Here is a 27571-nt window from a genome sequence, read left to right as displayed (position 1 = left end):
GATCATTGTTGGAACCCGTTGTTAAGGAAGGAGCCAGGGGGGGGACAAAGGAGGGAGGAGCCAGGGGGGAGCAAGGAGGGGCGGGATGGAGCAATAGAAGAATGGAGGGACTCAGACGGAGAGAGAGACGAAGCTGTTGTACTGCTGAATGTTCCTCTTCAGGATGTCTGAGCAGGGCCCCAGAAGCAGCGTTCGAACCGCGGGCGGTCCAGCTTCACACACTTCAGAGGGCCGCGGGAGACCACGGTCGCAGCACGGGGGCGGTTCATCAACAGGGCGATCTCACCTGGGACAGACGGAGAAGAGGACAACTATTAGAAACAACAACACTGGAAGAGAAGAGAAAGATAAGGAACAATGATCCACACAGCTCCACACACCCCCCCCGACCTGGGACCAGGCTATCGGAGAGACCCCCCCGACCTGGGACCAGGCTAGCGGAGGAGACCCCCCGACCTGGGACCAGGCTATCGGAGGAGACCCCCCCGACCTGGGACCAGGCTATCGGAAGAGACCCCCCGACCTGGGACCAGGCTATCGGAGGAGACCCCCCGACCTGGGACCAGGCTATCGGAAGGAGACCCCCGACCTGGGACCAGGCTATCAGAGGAGACCCCCCCGACCTGGGTCCAGGCTAGCGGATCTCCACTACTGAGGTAGTCCAGTCAGTCCACTCACCAAAATAGTCGGAGGGCCCCAGTCTGCCCACCTCCACAAACTCTTCATTCTCTGACCGTCTCTGGAGCACAGCCGCTGAACCCTGAACACACACAGGAAGAGGAAAAACTCAGGGACAAAAAAGCACATAACCCCAGAATGACCTGTGAGGGTGAGAGGGCACAACACAGCCAAACGTTGAGGTTAAGACTTTGTTGATGCCGTTTCCGTGACAGAGACAGAGAGAGAGAGACAGAGAGAGAGAGAGACAGAGAGAGAGAGAGACAGAGAGAGAGAGAGACAGAGAGAGAGAGAGACAGAGAGAGAGAGAGAGAGAGAGAGAGAGAGAGACAGAGAGAGAGAGAGAGAGAGAGAGAGAGAGACAGAGAGAGACAGAGAGAGAGACAGAGAGAGACAGAGAGAGAACTCCCAAGCTCTTAACACGGAAAACAAAAGTGTACAAGTTGAAAGACAGCATCTAGAAATAAAACACTACAGAACAGGTCGGCGTAACATATTTCCCATGAGTCACTACAGACCCTGGTTCTCAGTGCTAGAAGAGTCACTACAGACCCTGCTTCTCAGTGCTAGAGGAGTCACTACAGACCCTGGTTCTCAGTGCTAGAGGAGTCACTACAGACCCTGGTTCTCAGTGCTAGAGGAGTCACTACAGACCCTGGTTCTCAGTGCTAGAGGAGTCACTACAGACCCTGGTTCTCAGTGCTAGAGGAGTCACTACAGACCCTGGTTCTAATCCAGACTGTATCACAACTGGCCGTGGTTGGGAGTCCCATAGGGCGACGCACAATTGGCCCAGTGTCGTCCGGATCTGGCCGGGGTAGGCCGTCATTGTAAAATAAACCGACTTGCCGAGTTAAATAAAAAGGTTAAATAAAATCCAGAAAGACAGCCAGCGTATTGCAGAGATGATCCTACCTCCAGGATAATGAAGAACTCATCTCCAGGTTCACCCTGAACCACGATCTTCTGTCCGTCTTCAAACTGAACGTTCTCCAGAGAATCAGCTACCGTCAGCCTCTCCCACTTGTCCAGAGACTCTGTAGAGGATCACACACTAAAGTCAGCCTCTCCCACTTGTCCAGAGACTCTGTAGAGGATCACACACTAAAGTCAGCCTCTCCCACTTGTCCAGAGACTCTGTAGAGGATCACACACTAAAGTCAGCCTCTCCCACTTGTCCAGAGACTCTGTAGAGGATCACACACTAAAGTCAGCTTCTCCCACTTGTCCAGAGACTCTGTAGAGGATCACACACTAAAGTCAGCCTCTCCCACTTGTCCAGAGACTCTGTAGAGGATCACACACTAAAGTCAGCCTCTCCCACTTGTCCAGAGACTCTGTAGAGGATCACACACTAAAGTCAGCTTCTCCCACTTGTCCAGAGACTCTGTAGAGGATCACACACTAAAGTCAGCCTCTCCCACTTGTCCAGAGACTCTGTAGAGGATCACACACTAAAGTCAGCCTCTCCCACTTGTCCAGAGACTCTGTAGAGGATCACACACTAAAGTCAGCCTCTCCCACTTGTCCAGAGACTCTGTAGAGGATCACACACTAAAGTCAGCCTCTCCCACTTGTCCAGAGACTCTGTAGAGGATCACACACTAAAGTCAGCCTCTCCCACTTGTCCAGAGACTCTGTAGAGGATCACACACTAAAGTCAGCTTCTCCCACTTGTCCAGAGACTCTGTAGAGGATCACACACTAAAGTCAGCCTCTCCCACTTGTCCAGAGACTCTGTAGAGGATCACACACTAAAGTCAGCCTCTCCCACTTGTCCAGAGACTCTGTAGAGGATCACACACTAAAGTCAGCCTCTCCCACTTGTGATCCTCTACAGAGTCTCTGGACACACTAAAGTCAGCCTCTCCCACTTGTCCAGAGACTCTGTAGAGGATCACACACTAAAGTCAGCCTCTCCCACTTGTCCAGAGACTCTGTAGAGGACCACAGACACACACTAAAGTCAGCCTCTCCCACTTGTCTAGGGAATTTGTAGCTGGCAGATGTTGATACACACACTGGCCACAGGGTGGCGCCACAACACCACTCAACAACACAGCAGAGGGGGAATGACAGGAAAGATCACAGGCTGGGTTTGTTTGTAGCGACTCGATTCCATACATAGCCACCTACACCAAATAGGTAGGTAAGTAAACAGGTAGGTCGGTAGGTAAATAGGTAAATTAGGTAGGTAAATTAGGTAGGTAAATAGGTAGGTAAATAGGTAGGTAAATAGGTAGGTAAATAGGTAGGTAGGTAGGTAAATAGGTAAATAGGTAGGTAGGTAAATAGGTAGGTAGGTAAATAGGTAGGTAGGTAAATAGGTAGGTAGGTAAATAGGTAGGTAGGTAAATAGGTAGGTAGGTAAATAGGTAGGTAGGTAAATAGGTAAATAGGTAGGTAAATAGGTAAATAGGTAGGTAGGTAAATAGGTAGGTAGGTAAATAGGTAGGTAAATAGGTAGGTAGGTAAATAGGTAGGTAAATAGGTAGGTAGGTAAATAGGTAGGTAGGTAAATAGGTAAATAGGTAAATAGGTAGGTAGGTAGGTAAATAGGTAGGTAAATAGGTAGGTAAATTAGGTAGGTAGGTAAATAGGTAGGTAGCATGTTGTTAGACTGTTCTCCAACTGTTTGAACAGCTTGTTGGTCGGAGTAGTCATGTGTAGAATGTGTAGGTCCTCACCTAAAATGGACACCTTGCTGAGGAATTCCTCATACATCTTACGCTTTCTCAAAGTGCTTCCCTGAAAGACAGAGAGCGAGACACAGAGCGAGACACAGAGAGAGCGACAGAGACGCAGAGAGAGCGACAGAGACGCAGAGAGAGCGACAGAGACGCAGAGAGAAGCGACAGAGACGCAGAGAGCGACAGAGACACAGAGAGAGCGACAGAGACACAGAGAGAGCGACAGAGACACAGAGAGAGCGACAGAGACACAGAGAGAGCGACAGAGACACAGAGAGAGCGACAGAGACACAGAGAGAGCGACAGAGACACAGAGAGGCGACAGAGACACAGAGAGAGCGACAGAGACACAGAGAAGCGACAGAGACACAGAGAAGCGACAGAGACACAGAGAGAGCGACAGAGACACAGAGAGAGCGACAGAGACACAGAGAGAGCGACAGAGACACAGAGAGAGCGACAGAGACACAAAGAGAGCGACAGAGACACAGAGACACAGAGAGAGCGACAGACACACAGAGAGAGCGACAGAGACACAGAGAGAGCGACAGAGACACAGAGAGAGCGACAGAGAGACACAGAGAGAGCGACAGAGAGACACAGAGAGAGACACAGAGACAGAGCATGTTAAGTCCCATAATAACAGCCAAATGTGTACTAACTGTTCAGATTTAGCCCCAGACATCTGGTATTCCTACCATTGTTAGAGATGGCTGAACTGACACCGTGTGGAGGCTCAGTAAACTATATGGAGCTGATCTGTTCAAACCAATGTCTCCCAATAATGTTGTTGTCGGGGAAAATAACATTGTAGAATTTCATATATCTACATAGAGCTGAATTAACTCATTCAGCCAGCCAGCCAGCCAGCCAGCCAGTCAGCCAGTCAGCCAGTCAGTCAGCCAGCCAGCCAGTCAGCCAGCCAGCCAGCCAGCCAGCCAGTCAGTCAGCCAGTCAGCCAGCCAGTCAGCCAGCCAGCCAGCCAGTCAGCCAGCCAGCCAGTCAGCCAGCCAGTCAGCCAGTCAGCCAGTCAGCCAGCCATCCAGCCATCCAGTCTCACCATGAGTATCCTCCTGTAACTGTCCCTGTCGATGCCCCACAGTTTGACGTTGCTCTTGGCTCGGACCGTGGCGGCCCTGGGGGTCCCATAGATCAGGGCGAGCTCGCCAAAGCTGCCCCCCTCCCCAATATTGGTCACCCACTCATTGTTCACATATACCTGTGAGAGAGGGAGAGAGGCGAGGCGAGGGGAGAGAGCGAGGGGGAGAGAGAGAGCGAGAGGGGAGAGAGAGAGGCGAGAGGGGAGAGAGAGAGCGAGAGAGAGGCGAGGGGAGAGAGAGAGCGAGAGGGGGAGAGAGAGGCGAGAGGGGAGAGGAGAGGCGAGAGGGGAGAGAGAGAGGCGAGAGGGAGGGAGAGAGGCGAGAGGGAGGGAGAGAGGCGAGAGGGAGGGAGAGAGAACAACAACCTCACCGATGGAAATAGCTTTCCGTACAGTATGAACTGTCAGTATTTTGTCTTACAATATTATGTATTTTTAACAAACAGATGTATCACTATATAGACCATAGACAGGTAGTCTGTACCACTACATAGACCATAGACAGGTAGTCTGTACCACTATATAGACCATAGACAGGTAGTCTGTACCACTATATAGACAGGTAGTCTGTACCACTACATAGACAGGTAGTCTGTACCACTATATAGACCATAGACAGGTAGTCTGTACCACTACATAGACCATAGACAGGTAGTCTGTACCACTATATAGACCATAGACAGGTAGTCTGTACCACTACATAGACCATAGACAGGTAGTCTGTACCACTATATAGACCATAGACAGGTAGTCTGTACCACTACATAGACCATAGACAGGTAGTCTGTACCACTATATAGACCATAGACAGGTAGTCTGTACCACTATATAGACCATAGACAGGTAGTCTGTACCACTATATAGACCATAGACAGGTAGTCTGTACCACTATATAGACCATAGACAGGTAGTCTGTACCACTATATAGACCATAGACAGGTAGTCTGTACCACTACATAGACCATAGACAGGTAGTCTGTACCACTACATAGACCATAGACAGGTAGTCTGTACCACTATATAGACCATAGACAGGTGGTCTGTACCACTATATAGACCATAGACAGGTAGTCTGTACCACTACATAGACCATAGACAGGTAGTCTGTACCACTATATAGACCATAGACAGGTAGTCTGTACCACTATATAGACCATAGACAGGTGGTCTGTACCACTATATAGACCATAGACAGGTAGTCTGTACCACTATATAGACCATAGACAGGTAGTCTGTACCACTACATAGACCATAGACAGGTAGTCTGTACCACTATATAGACCATAGACAGGTAGTCTGTACCACTATATAGACCATAGACAGGTAGTCTGTACCACTATATAGACCATAGACAGGTAGTCTGTACCACTATATAGACCATAGACAGGTAGTCTGTACCACTATATAGACAGGTAGTCTGTACCACTATATAGACCATAGACAGGTAGTCTGTACCACTATATAGACCATAGACAGGTAGTCTGTACCACTATATAGACCATAGACAGGTAGTCTGTACCACTATATAGACCATAGACAGGCAGTCTGTACCACTATATAGACCATAGACAGGCAGTCTGTACCACTATATAGACCATAGACAGGTAGTCTGTACCACTATATAGACCATAGACAGGTAGTCTGTACCACTACATAGACCATAGACAGGTAGTCTGTACCACTATATAGACCATAGACAGGTAGTCTGTCTTCCCTACTGTACATAACAGTTGACCTGGCAGACAGAAAACAGGGACGTACATCCATCTCTCCCTGGTCAATGACGTAGAAGTTGTCTCCTCGTCACCTGGTGGAAAACAACAGCTGTGAGACACACTCTGACCCAGCGGTAATGTTGGTCATGTGATCATGTTGGAACGACAGCTAGGAGATTTTCCCTGGACAGGCCTCGTGGTCATTAAAAAAACTTCCCATGATTTCACGCCAAAGTGAAAAAAAAAAGGTCAAATGTCGTACCTTGCTGAATGACCGTCTCCCCGGTGATGTAGGTCACAGAAAACATGGCGTCGAAGATGTCGCTGTGAAGAGCGGAGGTGGTCGACACGGTGACAGGATCAACATTACATCGTACATTCACTGCACAGCACCAGGAGAACACTGTTGTTTTAGCACACACTGGGGCGGCAGGGTAGCCTAGTGGTTAGAGTGTTGGACTAGTAACCGGAAGGTTGTGAGTTCAAATCCCGAGCTGACAAGGTACAAGGTTCTGCCCCTGAACAGGCAGTTAACCCACTGTTCCCAGGCCGTCATTGAAAATAAGAATGTGTTCTTAACTGACTTGCCTGGTTAAATAAAGGTAAAAAATAATAATAATTTAAAAACACAATCAGCGAAACACAGTTCGTACCTTCTCTCGTTGTCGTCCAGGTGAGCAAACAGCACGTTCTTCTCAATGGCTTTCGCCAGGGCAGCCATCGTTTTGTAGTCTTTCGGGATAACCTGCGGAGGCAGAAACGAACGGCTACATTGATCACAAGCAAAACTGCCTTCAGTCGTGAAGATCGTTATTGATCAGATTGAAGTAGTGGCCGAGGCCCGATTCTCCACCCTTCTCCTGAAGTGTACACTCCTACACTTCATCTGCATGGACGTTACCATGGTAAAGCCAATGTTTTACCCACCACCCCAATCCTATGCTTTTAAAATGCATGATGGGTAATGTGCAAGGTGACACTTGTGGAAAAGGGTGGATGATCAGGAAGTAGCCTAGAAGAAGTTGGTAGTAACAACTGTAGGGTCAGGTGCACCTGTAGCGATGCGTGATTGGCTGAGGGCTGACCCCCTGACCTTTCTGACGTAGGAGGCGGCGTCTTCCTCTGTGTAGACCTCGGCGCTGATGGCACCGCGCCGCCGCCGCCCCTTCACCACGGGATTCATGGGAGGAGACACCTCTTCCTCACGGGAGTCGGAGCGAGAGTTGGACTTCTGCTGCTGTAGGATCTGCTTAGCCTCCTCCTGGTCAGGGAGGGGGGTCAGTTATAGTAGAATAGAACAGAGATCTTCACGGGTCCACAGTGGACCTGGGGCTTACCCACCCAGACCCGATATACATAGATAATAATACGGAGGTCCGCTCTGAACCCCCCCGTTCGGACCCAAAAACAACTAGACACGCTCCCTATAGACCTGGTCGGATCCAGAGCCGGTCCGATCCGATTGAGGAAGCAACAGAAAAATCCATTTTTAAAACGCTTCTTTTCTTAGCGGGTGGGGGGGGGGGTCGCTCTAGCAGAGGGAGAGGCTGTAATGTGAGTGAGACACTCGTGGAAGGAGGGAGGGAGACGACAGCATAAAAACCAAGCCGACCTGAGCTATAGTAGATAAATTGCTTGCCATAGCTGGTTAATTTATCATCGACTAGGATTCTATTGTACCCCGTCTCAGCTGCATCAAACCCGGGAGAAGCTAGTTTAGCTAGCTAGGCTAACTGAGGCTGCGTGACCTTTCTCATCCTACATTTACAAACAACAACTCCATTCAGAATATGAAGGCCAAAGAGTTCAATCTTGGTTTCATCAGACCAGAGAATCTTGTATCTCAAGGTCTGACAGTCCTTTAGGTGCCTTTTGGCAAACTCCAGCGGGCTGTCATGTGCCTTTCACTGAGGAGTGGCTTCCGTCTGGCCACTCTACCAGAAAGGCCTGATTGGTGGAGTGCTGCACAGATGGTTGTCCTTCTAGAAGGTTCTCCCATCTCCACAGAGGAACTCTGGAGCTCTGTCAGAGTGATCATTGGGTTCTAGGTCACCTCCCCGACCAAGGCCCTTCCCTCCGGTTGCTCCTTTTGGCCAGGCGGCCATCTCTAGGAAGAGTCCTGGTGGTTCCAAACTCCTTCCATTTAATAACGATGGAGGCCACTGTGTTCTTGGGGACCTTCAATGCTGCAGACATGTTTTGGTACCCTTTGTGCCTCGACACAATCCTGTCTTCGAGCTCTATGGACAATTACTTCGACCTCATGGTTGTTGCTCTGACATGCGCTGTCAACTGTGGGACTTTATACTGACAGGTGTGCACCTTTCTAAATCATGTCCAATCCATTTAAATTTTACTACATTTTCTCCGATCAAGTTGTAGAAACATCTCAAGGATGATCAATGGAAACGGCATGCACCTGAGCTCAATTTCAAGTCTCATAGCAAAGGGTCTGAATACTTATGTAAATGGGGCGGCAGGGTAGCCTAGTGGTTAGAGGGTTGGACTAGTAACCGGAAGGTTGCAAGTTCAAACCCCCGAGCTGACAAGGTACAAATCTGTACGTTCTGCCCCTGAACAGGCAGTTAACAGCCACTGTTCCCAGGCCGTCATTGGAAATAAGAATTTGTTCTTAACTGACTTGCCTAGTTAAATAAAGGTTAAATAAATAAAAAATAAGGTTTCTGTTTATTATACATTTGCAAAAAATAAATAAATCTAAAAACCTGTTTTGGTCATTAAAGGGTATTGTGTGTAGATTGATATGTATAGAAGAACAGTATAGAATATATCAGTATTTACCTTCTTAGTAGAGAACAGAGTAGAATAGAGCGAGTATTACTGTATACCCTTCTAGTGGGAACACAGAGTAGAATATAAATGAGTTGTATTACTGTGTACCATTAGAGAAGAGTAGGATTGGACTTTTCTGTCCACTGAGATGGATACCTGCCTTTGTTTACAAATATCAGCACACACACACACGACCCTGCCCAACCAGACTCACCTTCTCCAGCCTCTCGAAGTACTCTCTGAGGAAGGCCATGGGTCTGTCTGGCCGGGAGGTACATAGCTGTACGATGCAGTCCTTCAACAGCTGTTGGATGTTATGTTTCTGCACATACAGCTCACACTCCCTCAGACTCCTCTCCTCCTCACTGCTCGTACTGCCCGACGCCATCACACTCACAACCTATTGACCTGGGGACACAGACAGACAGAGATAAACACAGAGAAAACACATGCACAGGGAGACAGGTGTAGCAGGAGAGAGGGGTAGTGTTTAATAAACAGAGAGAGAAAAGCAGGTGTAGCAGGAGAGGGGGGTAGTGTTTTATAAACAGAGAAAAGCAGGTGTAGCAGGAGAGAGGGGGTAGTGTTTGATAGAGAAGTAGAAACAGAGGACAGTGAGGAGAAGAGAACATGAGGGTGTAGAGAAAAAGAGCACAAAATGATAAACAGAGTGAGGGAGGGAGAGAAACTTAACAAGGGGGTGAAAAGTGGGAGAGAGGACAAAACATGATTGGTTTAGAGCAAGGGTGGGCGTTTTGAGAGAGAGTAAGAGGGAAGAGAGGGAGAGTGAGGGTGGGTGGATAAATTCCCATATCTATTTGGTGAAATACCACAGTAGCAAGATTTTTGACCTGTTGCCACAAGAAAAGGTCAACCAGTGAAGAACAAACACCATTGTCAATACAACCCATATTTATTTATTTTCCACAGAGCGAAAGAGAAAGACTTGACACAAAGCTCCATTGTATCATAGCAACTCAAAATCTCAGGATAGTCGTAGACCACACCGCTGAAGCAACGGACTAAACTCTCACTCGCATTCAACGGACATTGCAATGCATTGTGGCAATCAGAATCAAATTGATTTATAAAGCCCTTCTTCTATCAGCTGATATCTCAAAGTGCTGTACAGAAACCCAGCCGAAAACCCCAAACAGCAAGCAATGCAGGTGTATAAGCACGCTGGCTAGGAAAAACTCCCTAGAAAGGTGCAAACCTAGGAAGAAACCTAGAGAGGAACCAGGCTATGAGGGGTGGCCAGTCCTCTTCTGGCTTTGCCGGGTAGAGATTATAACAGAACATGGCCAAGATGTTCAAATGTTCACAAATGACCAGCATGGTCAAATAATAATAATCACAGTAGTTGTCGAGGGTGCAGCAAGTCAGCACCTCAGGAGTAAATGGCAGTTGGCTTTTCATAGCCGATCATTAAGAGTATCTCTACCGCTCCTGCTGTCTCTAGAGAGTTGAAAACAGCATGTCTGGGACAGGTAGCACGTCCGGTGAACAGGTCAGTGTTCCATAGCCGCAGGCAGAACAGTTGAAACTGGAGCAGCAGCACGGCCAGGTGCAGTTTAGTTCGCCAACTCTCCTTATATTGCTAACGTTAGTAGGAGAGAGTGTGAACACTACAAACCATGACAGCAGCAGACAGGCATGTGACACCAGGGTGCAACGGAATTTTTCATAACCTGATTTATGGTGTGTGTGTGTACCCTACTGTATACTGCAAATGAGAATTAGACAAAATATGAAGATATTTCAACTTGGAGAGAGATGACAATAATCCCTATAAATTAATCAATTTGGGACTTTGTCAATTATCAAAATTAAATTCGTCACATATCTTACAAGGGCAAACAAACTAAGCTTGAGGCAACTACCGAGATAGATGATGTAAACTGGTGAGTGTTGGCAAGTTACCCAACTACTTAGTAACTTCCACCATACGACAAAACTACTGTCACAATAAACACCAAAGTGAAATGCTAGCTAATGTTAGTTAGCTGTGTTTTTCGAGTGCAGGCAACCATTCGTCCTGGAGCTCGCAGCGGACCCTTGCTTAATATTCAGAAATAATGCATTTCATTTTTAATAACCGTTTGGAAAACACAGGGAATTAATATTCAGAGAAATTCTGAAACGATTAACGTTAGCTAAAAGGCCCGCAGAGGTATTTTCATAAAAACAGCCATCTTGGAAACCTAGCCATCTTGCTAGTAACGTTAGCCAACTTGCGTTATCACAACAAACGGGAAGACGGTGAGATACAGGTTATAATCAAGCAATGTCCTCATACCTGCAGCGCTCCAACACATACATCACGATTATTTAGAACAAAATGAAAACAAACCTCTTACCAAACCTGATTGAAATGCTGTCTTTTTTTCGGGAAACTGACAGTTCTTCGTCCCTGTTTTCCCCCTCAGTCCTTAGTTGGACGGCTGCCCTCCACCGGAATCAGGTTTGAACCAATCGCTGCCTTGTTCTGGTATATACGTCACCTTAACTACCTTAAAGGGCAAGGCCTTTTTTTGTTCTGCCAACATTTCACAGAAAGTGAGTGTTTTGATAACAGTATTTCGTTTACTGCATATCAATTGATAGATTTTAAAAAATATATTTTTTTTTATACAAAATACAACATTTGTAGGGGCAGCAAGAATATTCAAATAGACTTGTCTCTCTTGTCCATTGAGAAGTTTAGTTTTTATATTGGCTTACCATTATAGGTAGAATTCTTGCTGTAATCTCAATGGATAAAAAACGTATTCAGTATCAGAACAAACTGAATAAATATGATTTCTTCATGCGTGCTTTTTCATAAATGATCTAGTGCGTCTGATCTCCAAACATTATGCTCACTAAAGATTTACAACATTTGTGATAGATTTAAACCAGAAAACAGGTGTCAACGTGTTCCTTGTTCAATCAAACTACTACAGGTGTCCTGTTGAGGAAAGTCTCAGTCAAACTACTACAGGTGTCCTGTTGAGGAACATCTCAGTCAAACTACTACAGGTGTCCTGTTGAGGGAACGTCTTATTCTGTTAAACTACTACAGGTGTCCTGTTGAGGGAACGTCTTATTCTGTTAAACTACTACAGGTGTCCTGTTGAGGGAACGTCTTATTCTGTTAAACTACTACAGGTGTCCTGTTGAGGGAACATCTTATTCTGTTAAACTACTACAGGTGTCCTGTTGAGGGAAAGTCTCAGTCAAACTACTACAGGTGTCCTGTTGAGGGAAAGTCTCAGTCAAACTACTACAGGTGTCCTGTTGAGGAAACATATTATTCTGTTAAACTACTACAGGTGTCCTGTTGAGGAAACATCTTATTCTGTTAAACTACTACAGGTGTCCTGTTGAGGAAAGTCTCAGTCAAACTACTACAGGTGTCCTGTTGAGGGAACGTCTCAGTCAAACTACTACAGGTGTCCTGTTGAGGAAAGTCTCAGTCAAACTACTACAGGTGTCCTGTTGAGGGAACATCTCAGTCAAACTACTACAGGTGTCCTGTTGAGGGAAAGTCTCAGTCAAACTACTACAGGTGTCCTGTTGAGGGAACGTCTTATTCTGTTAAACTACTACAGGTGTCCTGTTGAGGAACATCTTATTCTGTTAAACTACTACAGGTGTCCTGTTGAGGAAACGTCTCAGTCAAACTACTACAGGTGTCCTGTTGAGGGAACGTCTCAGTCAAACTACTACAGGTGTCCTGTTGAGGTAAAGTCTCAGTCAAACTACTACAGGTGTCCTGTTGAGGGAAAGTCTCAGTCAAACTACTACAGGTGTCCTGTTGAGGTAACATCTCAGTCAAACTACTACAGGTGTCCTGTTGAGGGAACATCTCAGTCAAACTACTACAGGTGTCCTGTTGAGGGAACGTCTCAGTCAAACTACTACAGGTGTCCTGTTGAGGAAACGTCACCTGACAGTCTGCATGTTATCTTCATCCTCCACCAACCTTTGTCCCTGGTTCTTGCGCAATAGCTGAATACGCAGACACACCCTCGTCTCTCCTCCTTCTCTCTCTGTGTGTCCCTCAATCTCGCTCTACTTCCTCTTCTTGTGTCCTCTCCAGTCCTGCGCTGCACTGCTTCGTTCGTGTAGACTGCCCAGAGTCCCTTGAATACAACCCTGCTACAACCACACACACAGAGACGTCGGTTTACATCATCGTATCGTTCCTGTCCACTGGAGGAAGGAGAGGTAGGAGGGAGAGACTGGTTTTGGTTGACAATTCCCTTGGTTCTTAGTTGCATTGGGTTTCTTATGGTTTTCTATGGCGTGGTCTTTCCTGTTTGAGTGTGTGTCTGTGTGTGTATCTGTGTCTGTGTATGTGTCTGTGTGTGTATCTGTGTCTGTGTGTGTATCTGTGTCTGTGTGTGTATCTGTGTCTGTGTGTGTATCTGTGTCTGTGTGTGTATCTGTGTCTGTGTGTGTATCTGTGTCTGTGTGTGTTTGATCTCTATGCTAATTAAGTGTGATAAGAAAGCACTCTCAGTTCAGTTCCTTGTCAGATACTGGGACTGGGAGGCAATGCAGAAAGGTCTTATAATGCCATGGATCAAGGGCATCAAGAATGTAGCAGTGACAGTATGAGAGGCATAGAGCAATGGAGGCCAATAGAGCAGGATAGTAAGATTATGCAATGGAACCAGTCTAATGTTGTTGTGCATAGGATTAATCAGAAAGTCCTTCTGGTCTTCTGAGTGTCTCCCACCAAGTGGAAGGAAGATGCAAATCTCTACCTATACAAAAAAATATATACTGTAGGGTTGACTGTATCTGAATGCAATGGTTTTCCCATTATGTCAACACAGCTAGCAGGCAACAACAACCATGTAAAGATGAAAGGTAGCAATTTTGTGTTTACAAAGTATGTGCCAACACTGACGACCAACGTCCACAGTTAGTTTCCTTGCTCAACTCGTTGCTCAACTCAACAAAAGTCGACGCTCAACTTAATATTTACCTAAACGGGCACGATTATTGTAAGATACAACTAAAAAAAAACAATTCAGACATTCAACCAGTTTCTGAAAGACACTTGGGGTTGAGTTGCTTGGAGGCAAATTTGCCTCCTAGAGTATAGGCTAGGCCTACAATCTAACTTTATCTAACCCAATCTTTCTGTTTTTTAACCCTCCCTTCCTGGTTTTACTACAGTAGAGTTCCAACCAATCCCTGACAAGAAGAAGACATTCCGTTCCCAGCCACATTCCAGAACCCTGTGGACCCCTTGTTGAAGCATGTCTCTGTACAGCTTTGGGTTGGAGCCTCTCTCCTGTCATGCCTGGAATAAGGACAGGACACGTAAGTAGTCCTGCAGTAATACTTAAACCAGTCTGCCCGCATTTCAACACACACACACACACACACACACACACACACACACACACACACACGGGCACGCACACACACACACACACACACACACACACACACACACACACACACACACACACACACACACACACACACACACACACACACACACACACACACACACACACACACACCTCTCTTTCTCCCGGTCTATACCTCCATTAGCTGGCCTGCTGGCTCCTCGGAAGCGTCCCAAATTCCCTATACAGTGCACTACCTTTTGACCAGGGCCCATAGGGTTATAGTCATACGTAGTGCACTATGTAGCGAATAGGGTGCCCGTTGAGACGCAAACCCCTCGTGTTGTTTGCTGTCTGCAGATGCACTTCCTCTTCCTCCTCTAATTGCTGTCCATTAAAAATGTCTGAAGATCTGGGGAATGTGATTATCAACAGAGGAAATGTTAGCAGAGATGTAAGGAGCTCCATACTGTAGTGTGGGCCCAAATGGTACCCTATTCCCTATATAGTGCACTACTTTGTACCAGGACCCAAAGAGCATTATGTAGGGAATAGGGTTGCCATTTGGGACACATTAGACTTCACTCTTCTTCTTCGTCTCCTTTACTAGTCTAACTCTACCCTTTTAGTATTCTGTTAATGTACAACGATGTAACATGAACATTGTGATTTATCTACAGTATCTCTACACTAAACAAGTTATCTTTGACGTAGAGAGAAATTTGTAGGTAAACATGCTAATCTGGTCCCAAGCCAGATCTCCCTCTCTCCAACGTCTATATGCAGTAACAATAGAGCCTGAGGACAAGGTTAACAAAATGCCATTGCTACACAGTAAATGTTACCTAATCAAATCAAATCAAATTTATTTATATAGCCCTTCGTACATCAGCTGATATCTCAAAGTGCTGTACAGAAACCCAGCCTAAAACCCCATACAGCAAGCAATGCAGGTGTAGAAGCACAGTGCCTAGGAAAAACTCCCTAGAAAGGCCAAAACCTAGGAAGAAACCTAGAGAGGAACCAGGCTATGTGGGGTGGCCAGTCCTCTTCTGGCTGTGCCGGGTGGAGATTATAACAGAACACGGCCAAGATGTTCAAATGTTCATAAATGACCAGCATGGTCCAATAATAACAAGGCAGAACAGTTGAAACTGGAGCAGCAGCACGGCCAGGTGGACTGGGGACAGCAAGGAGTCATCACGTCAGGTAGAGAGAGAGAAAGAAAGAGAGAAAGAGAGAATTAGAGAGACCACACTTAAATTCACACAGGAGACACTGTGGCCCCATCCGAGGACACCCCGGACAGGGCCAAACAGGAAGGATATAACCCCACCCACTTTGCCAAAGCACAGCCCCCACACCACTAGAGGGATATCTTTAACCACCAACTTACCATCCCGAGACAAGGCCCACAAAGATCTAGCCCACAAAGATCTCCGCCACGGCACAAACCAAGGGGGGGCAACCCAACCCAACCCAGACAGGATGATCACATCAGTGACTCAACCCACTCAGGTGACGCACCCCTCCCAGGGACGGCATGAGAGAGCCCCAGTAAGCCAGTGACTCAGCCCCTGTAATAGGGTTAGAGGCAGAGAATCCCAGTGGAAAGAGGGTCATGTAGATGTAGATGTTTTTCAGTGTAATATTTCTAGTGTTGGTTCAGGTGTTAAATTAACTCTATTAGTGTAGACAACCCCTGTGTTGATGTTAATAACCAGTGTTGACTGTGAGAGTGTGGTTGTGCCAGTTTTACCAGAGATCATTATACAATGACTAGAGGCTAACAATAGGAGCCATTGTCCCAAAGGTGGGAAGGCAGGAAGTCTGCTTATCAGTTTGCTCATTAAGCCCACAGAAACTCATTGAATAACGCTGTATTCCCACGTGGACAGATTTTGGTGAGAGTGAAATCTCTCGCTTTGCCTCTTCCTCTCTGGTTTTACTCTGTGGAGAGTATAACTGATCCCATCAAAACCACGGCCATTATTATCATATTTCCCAGCATGCTCTACTGCAGGTAGATTTTCTTTTATGATTGTTTTTATACTTTTGTTTTTGCTTGTACACTGATTGGTTGATTCATATTATGCTACTCAAAGACAAATAACAAACCTTTTCAAAACGAATCAAATCAGTTAATTAGATTTGCACCCGTTACTGAAAAGGTTGTTCCCTTTTTAAATCTTAAATACTCTCCTCACAACACTGCTAACCCAGGCAATCCTTCTGTTTGGGTTCTGATAGGAATTACAAATCACTTTGCAAACCACCATAGTGTGGTTGCAAAAGTCTGGTCAAAAATCTTGCCATAATTTCTAGATTTTTCAGAAGTCATGGTTGGAAGATTCCTGGAAATGGAAGGAAATAATTAAAAAATCTGAAATCCTTCAACCGGGATATCTGGGAATTTGGGGAAAGTTACCTACCCTACTTCAAGGCCTGATGTGGCTTGTAAACCATGAGTTTCAGACCTTTTTACTAGGGTGAAACTAGGCCTAATTAGTGTAATTGTTAAAAAAAATATACTATGAGGTGTCATTGCAAACACCATTGGTGAAAACTATATACACTTCCTGGTGTTAAATATGAGGTGTTGCATAACACTAAAAGTGCTAATTTCCTTTAACAGTGATTTAACACTGAAAAGCGTGGACACTTATACACACTGGCCAAGTGTTGAACTGAACACTGTCAGTGTTGATTCACCACTGGAGAATTTGCTGTGTATACATATACAGTGTACTGTATGTTTCTGTACGTGTCATATATGATACGTCAATGCATTATAGACATCTCTCCTCCACATAATATGCAATGTTGTGTGTGTCTGTGTGCGCTTGCTTGTGTGTGTGCGTGTGTGTTTTTGTGTGTGTGTGTGTGTGTGTGTGTGTGTGTGTGTGTGTGTGTGTGTGTGTGTGTGTGTGTGTGTGTGTGTGTGTGTGTGTACAACTGTCAATCAGCAATCAGCATGTTTCTATCCATTAAACATTCGTTACATGTTAATCAAGATGATGTAGAGATGCAGAGATGCCTTCCTCTCTCCAGATATTGCTGTGTATTAGTTGTTGTTAATCAAGATATTGTAGTGACATAAAGATGTCTCTCCCTCACCAGATATTGCTGTGTATTAGTTGTTGTTAATCAAGATATTGTAGTAACGTAAAGATGTCTCTCCCCTCACCAGATATTGCTGTGTATTAGTTGTTGTTAATCAAGATATTGTAGTGACGTAAAGATGTCTCTCCTCACCAGATATTGCTGTGTATTAGTTGTTGTTAATCAAGATATTGTAGTGACGTAAAGATGTCTCTCCCCTCACCAGATATTGCTGTGTATTAGTTGTTGTTAATCAAGATATTGTAGTGACATAAAGATGTCTCTCCCCTCACCAGATATTGCTGTGTATTAGTTGTTGTGAATCAAGATATTGTAGTGACGTAAAGATGTCTTCAGGTCGGAAAGCCGGAACACTAGAAAAAGGCCAGAGTTCCCGACTTGGAATTCCGAGTTGGATGACCGTTCAAAACATTTTTTCCAGTCTGAGCTCGTTGTCTCGGCGCACTGATATTGAAGTCAGTCAGAGATTTTCAAGTTCCCATTTCCCAGTTGTTTAGAACACAATGTATTTCCTGGACATTGGTGGAGATCGCATTCATGCTGCAGATGTCAGCCCAACCGTAAAGTAGAAGCTCGTTGTCGTCAGTTCAGTGTGCTGCTCTATATCACGCATTGGATTGTATAGATATTTTTTACTAATTATTTCTTCAAACTATTGTGTGCAGATGTCTGTAGCTCTATAAATTCAAGCGTTTACACCAATGTCTTGTTTGTAAGTCGCTCTGGATAAGAGCGTCTGCTAAATGACTTAAATGTAATGTAATGTAATGTCTCTCCTCTCTCCAGATATTGCTGTGTATTAGTTGTTGTTAATCAAAATATTGTAGTGACATGACGATGTCTATCTCCAGAGATTGCTGTCAGCCCCAACAGCAGTGTGGTGATCATCTATGAGAAGAAGGGGAGCGAGTGGGCCAAGATCCACGAGCTGACTGAGCACAGTGGACGAATCACAGGTACCCACTGAACACACACACACACACACACACACACACACACACACACACACACACACACACACACACACACACACACACACACACACACACACACACACAAGGTGCTAGCCTGAACATGTTGCATCACAAGGCATTATGGGATTCCAACTGCATCATTCTCTTCATTGTCTCCTTCTCCTAAACACCTTCCAGGCATCGACTGGGCTCCGGATTCGAACCGCATCGTGACGTGTGCATCGGACCGTAATGCGTACGTGTGGACCCTGAAGGACAAGGTGTGGAAGCCCACTCTGGTGTTGGTGAGGATCAACCGGGCTGCTACTTTTGTCAAGTGGTCCCCTCTGGAGAATAAGTTTGCCCTGGGCAGCGGTGCTCGCCTCATCTCTGTCTGCTACTTCGAGAAGGAGAACGACTGGTGAGAGACACAGAACACGTTCAGTCAGTCGGACGGTCGGTCGCTCGCTCACTCACTCACTCACTCACTCATCTACTCACTCACTCACTCATCTACTCACTCACTCATCTACTCACTCACTCACTCATCTACTCACTCACTCACTCACTCACTCACTCATCTACTCACTCACTCATCTACTCACTCATCTACTCACTCATCTACTCACTCACTCACTCACTCACTCGCTCACTCACTCACTCACTCACTCACTCATCTACTCACTCACTCACTCACTCACTCACTCACTCACTCATCTACTCACTCACTCACTCGCTCACTCACTCACTCACTCACTCACTCACTCACTCACTCACTCACTCACTCACTCACTCACTCACTCACTCCTCATCTACTCACTCACTCACTCACTCATCTACTCACTCACTCACTCACTCACTCACTCACTCATCTACTCACTCACTCACTCACTCACTCACTCATTTCACTCACTCACTCATCTACTCACTCATCTACTCACTCATCTACTCACTCACTCACTCACTCACTCACTCACTCATCTACTCACTCATGTACTCACTCACTCACTCACTCACTCACTCACTCACTCATCTACTCACTCATCTACTCACTCACTCATTCACTAATTTACTCACTAATTTACTCACTCACTCACTCACTCACTCATCTACTCACTCATCTACTCACTCACTCACTCACTCACTCATTCACTAATTTACTCACTAATTTACTCACTCACTCACCTCACTCACTCACTCATCTACTCACTCATCTACTCACTCATCTACTCGCTCGCTCACTCACTCACTCATCTACTCACTCATCTACTCACTCGCTCACTCACTCACTCACTCATCTACTCATTCATCTACTCACTCACTCACTCACTCACTCACTCACTCACTCATCTACTCACTCATCTACTCACTCACTCACTCACTCACTCACTCACTCACTAATTTACTCGCTCGCTCACTCACTCACTCACTCACTCACTCACTCACTCACTCACTCACTTACTCACTCACTCACTCACTCACTCACTCACTCATTTACTCACTCACTCACTCACTCACTCACTCACTCACTCACTCACTCACTCACTCATTTACTTACTCACTCACTCACTCACTCACTCACTCACTCACTCATTCACTCCTCCCTCACTCTCACTGTACCCTCTTACTAATACTGTTATGTATGAATCTATTGCAACCTTTGACCTTTGTGACCTCTGGCCCCTGCAGGTGGCTCAGTAAGCACATAAAGAAGAGCATCCGGTCCACGGTGATGTGTCTGGACTGGCACCCCAACAACATCCTGTTGGCTGCAGGATCCTCTGACTTCCACTGCAGGTCAGAACCAACAGATAGTAACTGTCTCTAAGGCTTCCACTGCAGGTCAGAACCAACAGATAGTAACTGTCTCTAAGGCTTCCACTGCAGGTCAGAACCAACAGATAGTAACTGTCTCTAAGGCTTCCACTGCAGGTCAGAACCAACAGATAGTAACTGTCTCTAAGGCTTCCACTGCAGGTCAGAACCAACAGATAGTAACTGTCTCTAAGGCTTCCACTACAGGTCAGAACCAACAGATAGTAACTGTCTCTAAGGCTTCCACTGCAAGTCAGAACCAACAGATAGTAACTGTCTCTAAGGCTTCCACTGCAGGTCAGAACCAACAGATAGTAACTGTCTCTAATGCTTCCACTGCAGGTCAGAACCAACAGATAGTAACTGTCTCTAATGCTTCCACTGCAGGTCAGAACCAACAGATAGTAACTGTCTCTAAGGCTTCCACTGCAGGTCAGAACCAACAGATAGTAACTGTCTCTAAGGCTTCCACTGCAGGTCAGAACCAACAGATAGTAACTGTCTCTAAGGCTTCCACTGCAGGTCAGAACCAACAGATAGTAACTGTCTCTAAGGCTTCCACTGCAGGTCAGAACCAACAGATAGTAACTGTCTCTAAGGCTTCCACTGCAGGTCCGAACCAACAGATAGTAACTGTCTCTAAGGCTTCCACTGCAGGTCCGAACCAACAGATAGTAACTGTCTCTAAGGCTAACCACTGCAGGTCAGAACCAACAGATAGTAACTGTCTCTAATGCTTCCACTGCAGGTCAGAACCAACAGATAGTAACTGTCTCTAATGCTTCCACTGCAGGTCAGAACCAACAGATAGTAACTGTCTCTAAGGCTTCCACTGCAGGTCAGAACCAACAGATAGTAACTGTCTCTAAGGCTTCCACTGCAGGTCCGAACCAACAGATAGTAACTGTCTCTAAGGCTTCCACTGCAGGTCCGAACCAACAGATAGTAACTGTCTCTAAGGCTAACCACTGCAGGTCAGAACCAACAGATAGTAACTGTCTCTAAGGCTTCCACTGCAGGTCAGAACCAACAGATAGTAACTGTCTCTAAGGCTTCCACTGCAGGTCAGAACCAACAGATAGTAACTGTCTCTAAGGCTTCCACTGCAGGTCAGAACCAACAGATAGTAACTGTCTCTAAGGCTTCCACTGCAGGTCAGAACCAACAGATAGTAACTGTCTCTAAGGCTTCCACTGCAGGTCAGAACCAACAGATAGTAACTGTCTCTAAGGCTTCCACTGCAGGTCAGAACCAACAGATAGTAACTGTCTCTAAGGCTTCCACTGCAGGTCAGAACCAACAGATAGTAACTGTCTCTAAAGGCTTCCACTGCAGGTCAGAACCAACAGATAGTAACTGTCTCTAAGGCTTCCACTGCAGGTCAGAACCAACAGATAGTAACTGTCTCTAAGGCTTCCACTGCAGGTCAGAACCAACAGATAGTAACTGTCTCTAAGGCTTCCACTGCAGGTCAGAACCAACAGATAGTAACTGTCTCTAAGGCTTCCACTGCAAGGTCAGAACCAACAGATAGTAACTGTCTCTAAGGCTAACCACTGCAGGTCAGAACCAACAGATAGTAACTGTCTCTAAGGCTTCCACTGCAGGTCAGAACCAACAGATAGTAACTGTCTCTAGGGCTTCCACTGCAGGTCAGAACCAACAGATAGTAACTGTCTCTAATGCTTCCACTGCAGGTCAGAACCAACAGATAGTAACTGTCTCTAAGGCTTCCACTGCAGGTCAGAACCAACAGATAGTAACTGTCTCTAAGGCTTCCACTGCAGGTCAGAACCAACAGATAGTAACTGTCTCTAAGGCTTCCACTGCAGGTCAGAACCAACAGATAGTAACTGTCTCTAATGCTGTTGATGCTATTGCTTGGCTGATTCATATTTATTCAACCTTTAGCTAGGTAATTATCGGGTCAGATTATTTATTTTCTAATGCTTGGTCAAGGAGCTGTTACAAAACTATGACAATGTAATTACATCTGTACAGCACTTCTGCTTCATAAACCCTGCACCACCTTTGAATTGAATCTGATGTCATTTCGCAAACAATTTTGTCATAGTTTTGTATTTTCTCACAACAGGTTTCTTTACCACGCAATCTTAGAAAGAAAGGTGCTATCTAGAACCTAAAAGGGGTGATTCGGGCTGTCCCCAAAGGAGAACCGTTTGGAAAAGCCGTTAGGGTTCCATGTAGAACCCTTTTCACAGAAAATTCTACATGGATCCCCAAAGGGATCCATTCTAGGTGTGAGTCATAGTATGGTGGTTTAATTGTTTTATACCAATGTATATACTGTCTGTTATTACTATAACAGTATTTAAAAATACTCTCTCTTTGGGATACAAAATAATCAGGTATTAAAGTAACGTTGTGCGAGCCGGATAGTGATACAAACATGACGATTCCCAAATTCTCTTCATGCAGGATCTTCTCTGCCTACATCAAGGAAATCGAGGAAAAGCCTGGCCCGACAGCTTGGGGGGCTAAGATGCCATTTGGGGAGATGCTGCTGGAGACCAAGGACTGTGGAGGTTGGGTACACAGTGTCTCCTTCTCCCCCAGCGGAGACCACCTGGCCTGGGTCGCTCACAACAGCAGCATCAGTGTGGCCGACGCCACCCAGGGGAAAGAGTGAGTGAAAGAGTGAAGAGGGAAAGAGTGAAGGGGGAAGAGTGAAGGGGGAAAGAGTGAATGTGAAAGGGTGAAGGGGTGAAAGGGTGAAGGGGTGAAGGGATGAAAGGGTGAAGGGGTGAAAGGGTGAAAGAGTGAAGGGGGAAAGGGTGAAGGGGTGAAAGAGTGAAGGGGTGAAAAAGTGAAGGGTGAAAGAGTGAAGGGTGAAAGAGTGAAGTGAAAGAGTGAAGGGGAAGAGTGAAGGGAAAAGAGTGAAGGGGAAGAGTAAAGGGGAAGAGTAAAGGGGAAAGAGTGAAGGGTGAAAGAGTGAAGGGTGAAAAGAGTGAAGGGTGAAAGAGTGAAGGGGCAAAGAAGGGGCAAAGGAAGGGGAAACAGTGAAGGGGAAACAGTGAAGGGGAAGAGTGAAGGGGAAAAGAGTGAAGGGGAAACAGGGGGAAAGAGTGAAGGGAAACAGTGAAGGGGAAGAGTGAAGGGGTGAAGGGGAAGAGTGAAGGGGAAAGAGTGAAGGGGGAAAGAGTGAAGGGGGAAAGAGTGAAGAGGAAAGAGTGAAGAGGGAAAGAGTGAAGGGGAAAGTGAAGAGGAAAGAGTGAAGGGAAAGAGTGAAGGGTTGAAAGAGTGAAGGGGAAAAGAGTGAAGGGAAAGAGTGAAGGGGAAAGAGTGAAGGGTGAAAGAGTGAAGGGGGAAGGAGAGTGAAGGGGAAACAGTGAAGGGGAAAGAGTGAAGGGTGAAAGAGTGAAGGGGAAAGAGTGATGGAGGAAAGAGAGAATGGGTGAAAGAATGGGTGAGGATGGGTGAAAGAAGGGGTGAAAGAGTGAAGGGGTGAAAGAGAGAATGGGTGAAAGGGGTGAAAGAGTGATGGAGGAAAGAGTGAAGGGGAAACAGTGAGTAGCTATCACTGACAGAAAGGATACTTCTCAGTCTTTTCCTCCACTACTGTCGTCCTCTCGCCGCCTCTCCTGAAAATGGAGAAGGGAAGCCTTTAGATCCTTGGAGGAGATCCTTGAAAAGGAACCTTGTGTCCTTCTGATGTTCTGAGGAAGAGGCTAGGAGAAAGGGATGAGAGGAATCTTTCATTTAGAAATTCACACAAAGAGAGGAACATGTCATTGACCCCATGACTCTTGATCTCTGACCTCGTGTCGATTGACAGGGTGACTCAGCTGACAACGGACCGTCTCCCTCTAGTGAGCGTGCTCTATGTGAGCCCCACAGAGATGGTTGCCGCGGTAAGAAAACAAACCTCTCATCACTCCCTACATTTGTGACCGACCAGAACCATAGCAAGGTTACTCAACATGTGAGCCCAGTTCACCGAACCACTTCCACCTGTGGGAGTTCATTGAGTTCAGTGATACACTGTCCCAGATGGAACACTGTCCCTATATATAGGCTTTACAGGATCCCTTGTGGCCTGGTATTCTACAGTTGCTCCTATGGTCCTGGTCAAAGGCAGTGCATTATATAAAGGCAATAGGGTTCCATTTGGGACTCAACCATAAGGCAATATCCCTACATACCCTGCATACCTAATGTCTAAACCCTCTATGTTCCTATCATACATACCCTGAATAGTATGTTCCTATCATACATACCTAATGTCTAAACCCTCTATGTTCCTATCATACATACCCTGCATACCTAATGTCTAAACCCTCTATGTTCCTATCATACATACCCTGCATACCTAATGTCTAAACCCTCTATGTTCCTATCATACATACCCTGCATACCTAATGTTGAAACCCTCTATGTTCCTATCATACATACCCTGCATACCTAATGTTGAAACCCTCTATGTTCCTATCATACATACCCTGCATACCTAATGTCTAAACCCTCTATGTTACTATCATACATACCCTAGCATACGTCATGTCTAAACCCTCTATGTTCCTATCATACATACCCTGCATACCTAATGTCTAAACCTTCTATGTTCCTATCATACATACCCTGCATACCTAATGTCTAAACCTTCTATGTTCCTATCATACATACCCTGCATACCTAATGTCTAAACCTTCTATGTTCCTATCATACATACCCTGCATACCTAATGTCTAAACCTTCTATGTTCCTATCATACATACCCTGCATACCTAATGTCTAAACCTTCTATGTTCCTATCATACATACCCTGCATACCTAATGTCTAAACCTTCTATGTTCCTATCATACATACCCTGCATACCTAATGTCTAAACCTTCTATGTTCCTATCATACATACCCTGCATACCTAATGTCTAAACCTTCTATGTTCCTATCATACATACCCTGCATACCTAATCTCTAAACCCTCTATGTTCCTATCATACATACCCTGCATACCTAATGTCTAAACCTTCTAAGTTCCTATCATACATACCCTGCATACCTAATGTCTAAACCTTCTATGTTCCTATCATACATACCCTGCATACCTAATGTCTAAACCTTCTATGTTCCTATCATACATACCCTGCATACCTAATGTTGAAACCCTCTATGTTCCTATCATACATACCCTGCATACCTAATGTCTAAACCTTCTATGTTCCTATCATACATACCTGCATACCTAATGTCTAAACCTTCTATGTTCCTATCATACATACCCTGCATACCTAATGTCGAAACCCTCTATGTTTCTAGCATACATACCCTCTATCATGTCTAAACCCTCTATGTTCCTATCATGCATACCCTGCATACCTAATGTCTAAACCCTCTATGTTCCTATCATGCACACCTAATGTCTAAACCCTCTATGTTCCTATAATACCTACCCTGCATACCTAATGTCTAAACCCTCTATGTTCCTATCATGCATACCTAATGTCTAAACCCTCTATGTCCCTATCATACATACCCTGCATACCTAATGTCTAAACCCTCTATGTTTCTATCATACATACCTTGCATACCTAATGTCTAAACCCTCTATGTTCCTATCATAATACTCTGCATACCTAATGTCTAAACCCTCTGTTTCAGGGCCATGACTGCTGTCCGTTTCAGTTCTCCTATAAGGGCCCAGGCAGTCTGAAGTTTGTTAAGAAGCTGGACATCCCCAAGCAGACCTCTAGGGGCAGCATGTCCGCCATGCAACACTTCCGCAATCTGGATAAGAAGGCTACTGACGACGAGAGCAACGAGCTGGGCTGCCTGCACCAGAACAGCATCACGTGAGGAGAGGGAGTGTGTTGTGTGTGTTGTCTGTTGTGTGTGTCACATACACATGTTTAGCAGATGTTATTGCGGATGTAGCGAAATGCTTGTAAAATATACTGAATCTCTCTGCTCCTGTGTCTCCCTCCAGTCAGCTGTGTATCGTGTCAGGAACTAAGGCCCACGTGGACAAGTACAGCAGTGTGGGTCTGGACGGAGCTATGGTCCTCTGGGACTTCAAGGTACTGCCTACATACACCACATATACAAAAGGATGTGGACACCCCGTCAAATGAGTAGATTCATCTATTTCAGCCACACCCGTTGCTGACAGGTGTATAACATTGAGCACACAGCCATGCAATCTCCATAGACAAACATTGGCAATAGAATGGCCTGTACTGAAAGAGCTCAGTGACTTTCAACGTGGCACCGTCATAGGATGCCACCTTTCCAACAAGTCAGTTTGTTAAATTTCTGACCTGCTAGAGCTTCCCGGTCAACTGTAAGTGCTGTTATTGTGAAGTGGAAACGTCTTGGAGCAACAACGGCTCAGCTGAGAAGTGGTAGGCCACAGAAGCTCACAGAACGGGACCACCGAGTTTTGATGCACGTAGCGCGTAAAAAATCGTCTGTCCTCGGTTGCAACACTCACTATCGAGTTCCAAACTGCCTCTGGAAGCAACGTCAACACAAGAACTGTTCGTCGGGATGCTTCATGAGATGGGCTTCCATGGCCACACACAAGCCTAAGATCACTGTGCATCACCGTGCACAGTACCAAGCGTCAGCTGGAGTGGTGTAAAGCTTGCAGCCATTGGACTCTGGAGCAGTGGAAACATGTTCTCTGGACTGATGAATCACGATTCACCATTTGGCAGTTAGACGGATGAATCTGGGTTTGGCGGATTCTAGGAGAACGCTACCTGCCCCAATGTATAGTGCCAACTGTGAAGTTTGGTGGAGGAGGAATAATGGATTCAGGCTAGGCCCTTTAGTTTCAGTGAAGGGAAATCTTAATGCTACAGGATACGATTCTGTGCTTTCAACTTTGAAAATGCCCTCGTGCACAAAGCCAGGTCCATACAAACAATGCTTTGTTGAGATCGGTGTGGAAGAACTGACTGGCCTGCAAAGAGCCCTGACCTCATCCCATCAAGCCAGGCCTAATCGCCCAACATCAGTGCCCGACCTCACAAATTCTCTTGTTCCAACACTAGATGTTCCAACATCTAATGGAAAGCCTTCCCAGAAGAGTGGAGGCTGTTATAGCAGCAAAGGGGGACTAACTCCATATTAATGCCCATGATTTTGGAATGAGACGTTTGACAAGTAGGTGTCCACATACTTTTGGTAATGAAGTGTACATGACATGACATTCAGAGACTCAGGAACCAATGGGGATTCAGTATTCTACTCTGAGATCAATTCAAAGGCACAGGGTGTGTCTGAAACGGCATCCTCATCCATTAGTGTTACGAAATTCTGTCTCGGGGTCCTAGCTACATGTAACCTGACTCATTCTGTCTAGGGGTCCTAGCTACATGTAACCTGACTCAT

General features: G+C 45.8%; 1 protein-coding gene and 1 pseudogene across 2 annotated transcripts; one reads left to right on the top strand and one right to left on the bottom strand.

Annotated features, from left to right (window-relative positions):
- Window positions 1–69: 69 nt before the first annotated feature.
- LOC135536096 (cAMP-dependent protein kinase type I-alpha regulatory subunit-like) lies at window positions 70–11435 on the bottom strand (annotated as a pseudogene).
- A 1650-nt stretch (window positions 11436–13085) lies between these two features.
- On the top strand, window positions 13086–26322 carry LOC135536094 (actin-related protein 2/3 complex subunit 1A-A-like). 2 transcript variants are annotated; one of them, XM_064962482.1, is made up of 9 exons: window positions 13086–13187; window positions 14148–14294; window positions 18301–18405; window positions 18601–18823; window positions 20092–20199; window positions 22657–22863; window positions 24014–24089; window positions 25838–26028; window positions 26163–26322. In XM_064962482.1, the coding sequence occupies exons 2-9, from the start codon at window positions 14231–14233 to the stop codon at window positions 26305–26307; spliced, it is 1119 nt and encodes a 372-aa protein (XP_064818554.1). In that variant the 5' UTR covers window positions 13086–13187; window positions 14148–14230; the 3' UTR covers window positions 26308–26322. The 2 variants fall into 2 exon arrangements, with proteins under 2 accessions (XP_064818554.1, XP_064818555.1); XM_064962483.1 differs by having other exon boundaries at window positions 13090–13187; window positions 14151–14294.
- Window positions 26323–27571: the final 1249 nt, after the last annotated feature.

The sequence above is a fragment of the Oncorhynchus masou genome, unplaced genomic scaffold (genome assembly GCF_036934945.1).
Source record: "Oncorhynchus masou masou isolate Uvic2021 unplaced genomic scaffold, UVic_Omas_1.1 unplaced_scaffold_554, whole genome shotgun sequence".
Taxonomy (NCBI): Eukaryota; Metazoa; Chordata; class Actinopteri; order Salmoniformes; family Salmonidae; genus Oncorhynchus; species Oncorhynchus masou.
This window is presented reverse-complemented; position numbering and strand designations above follow the sequence as displayed.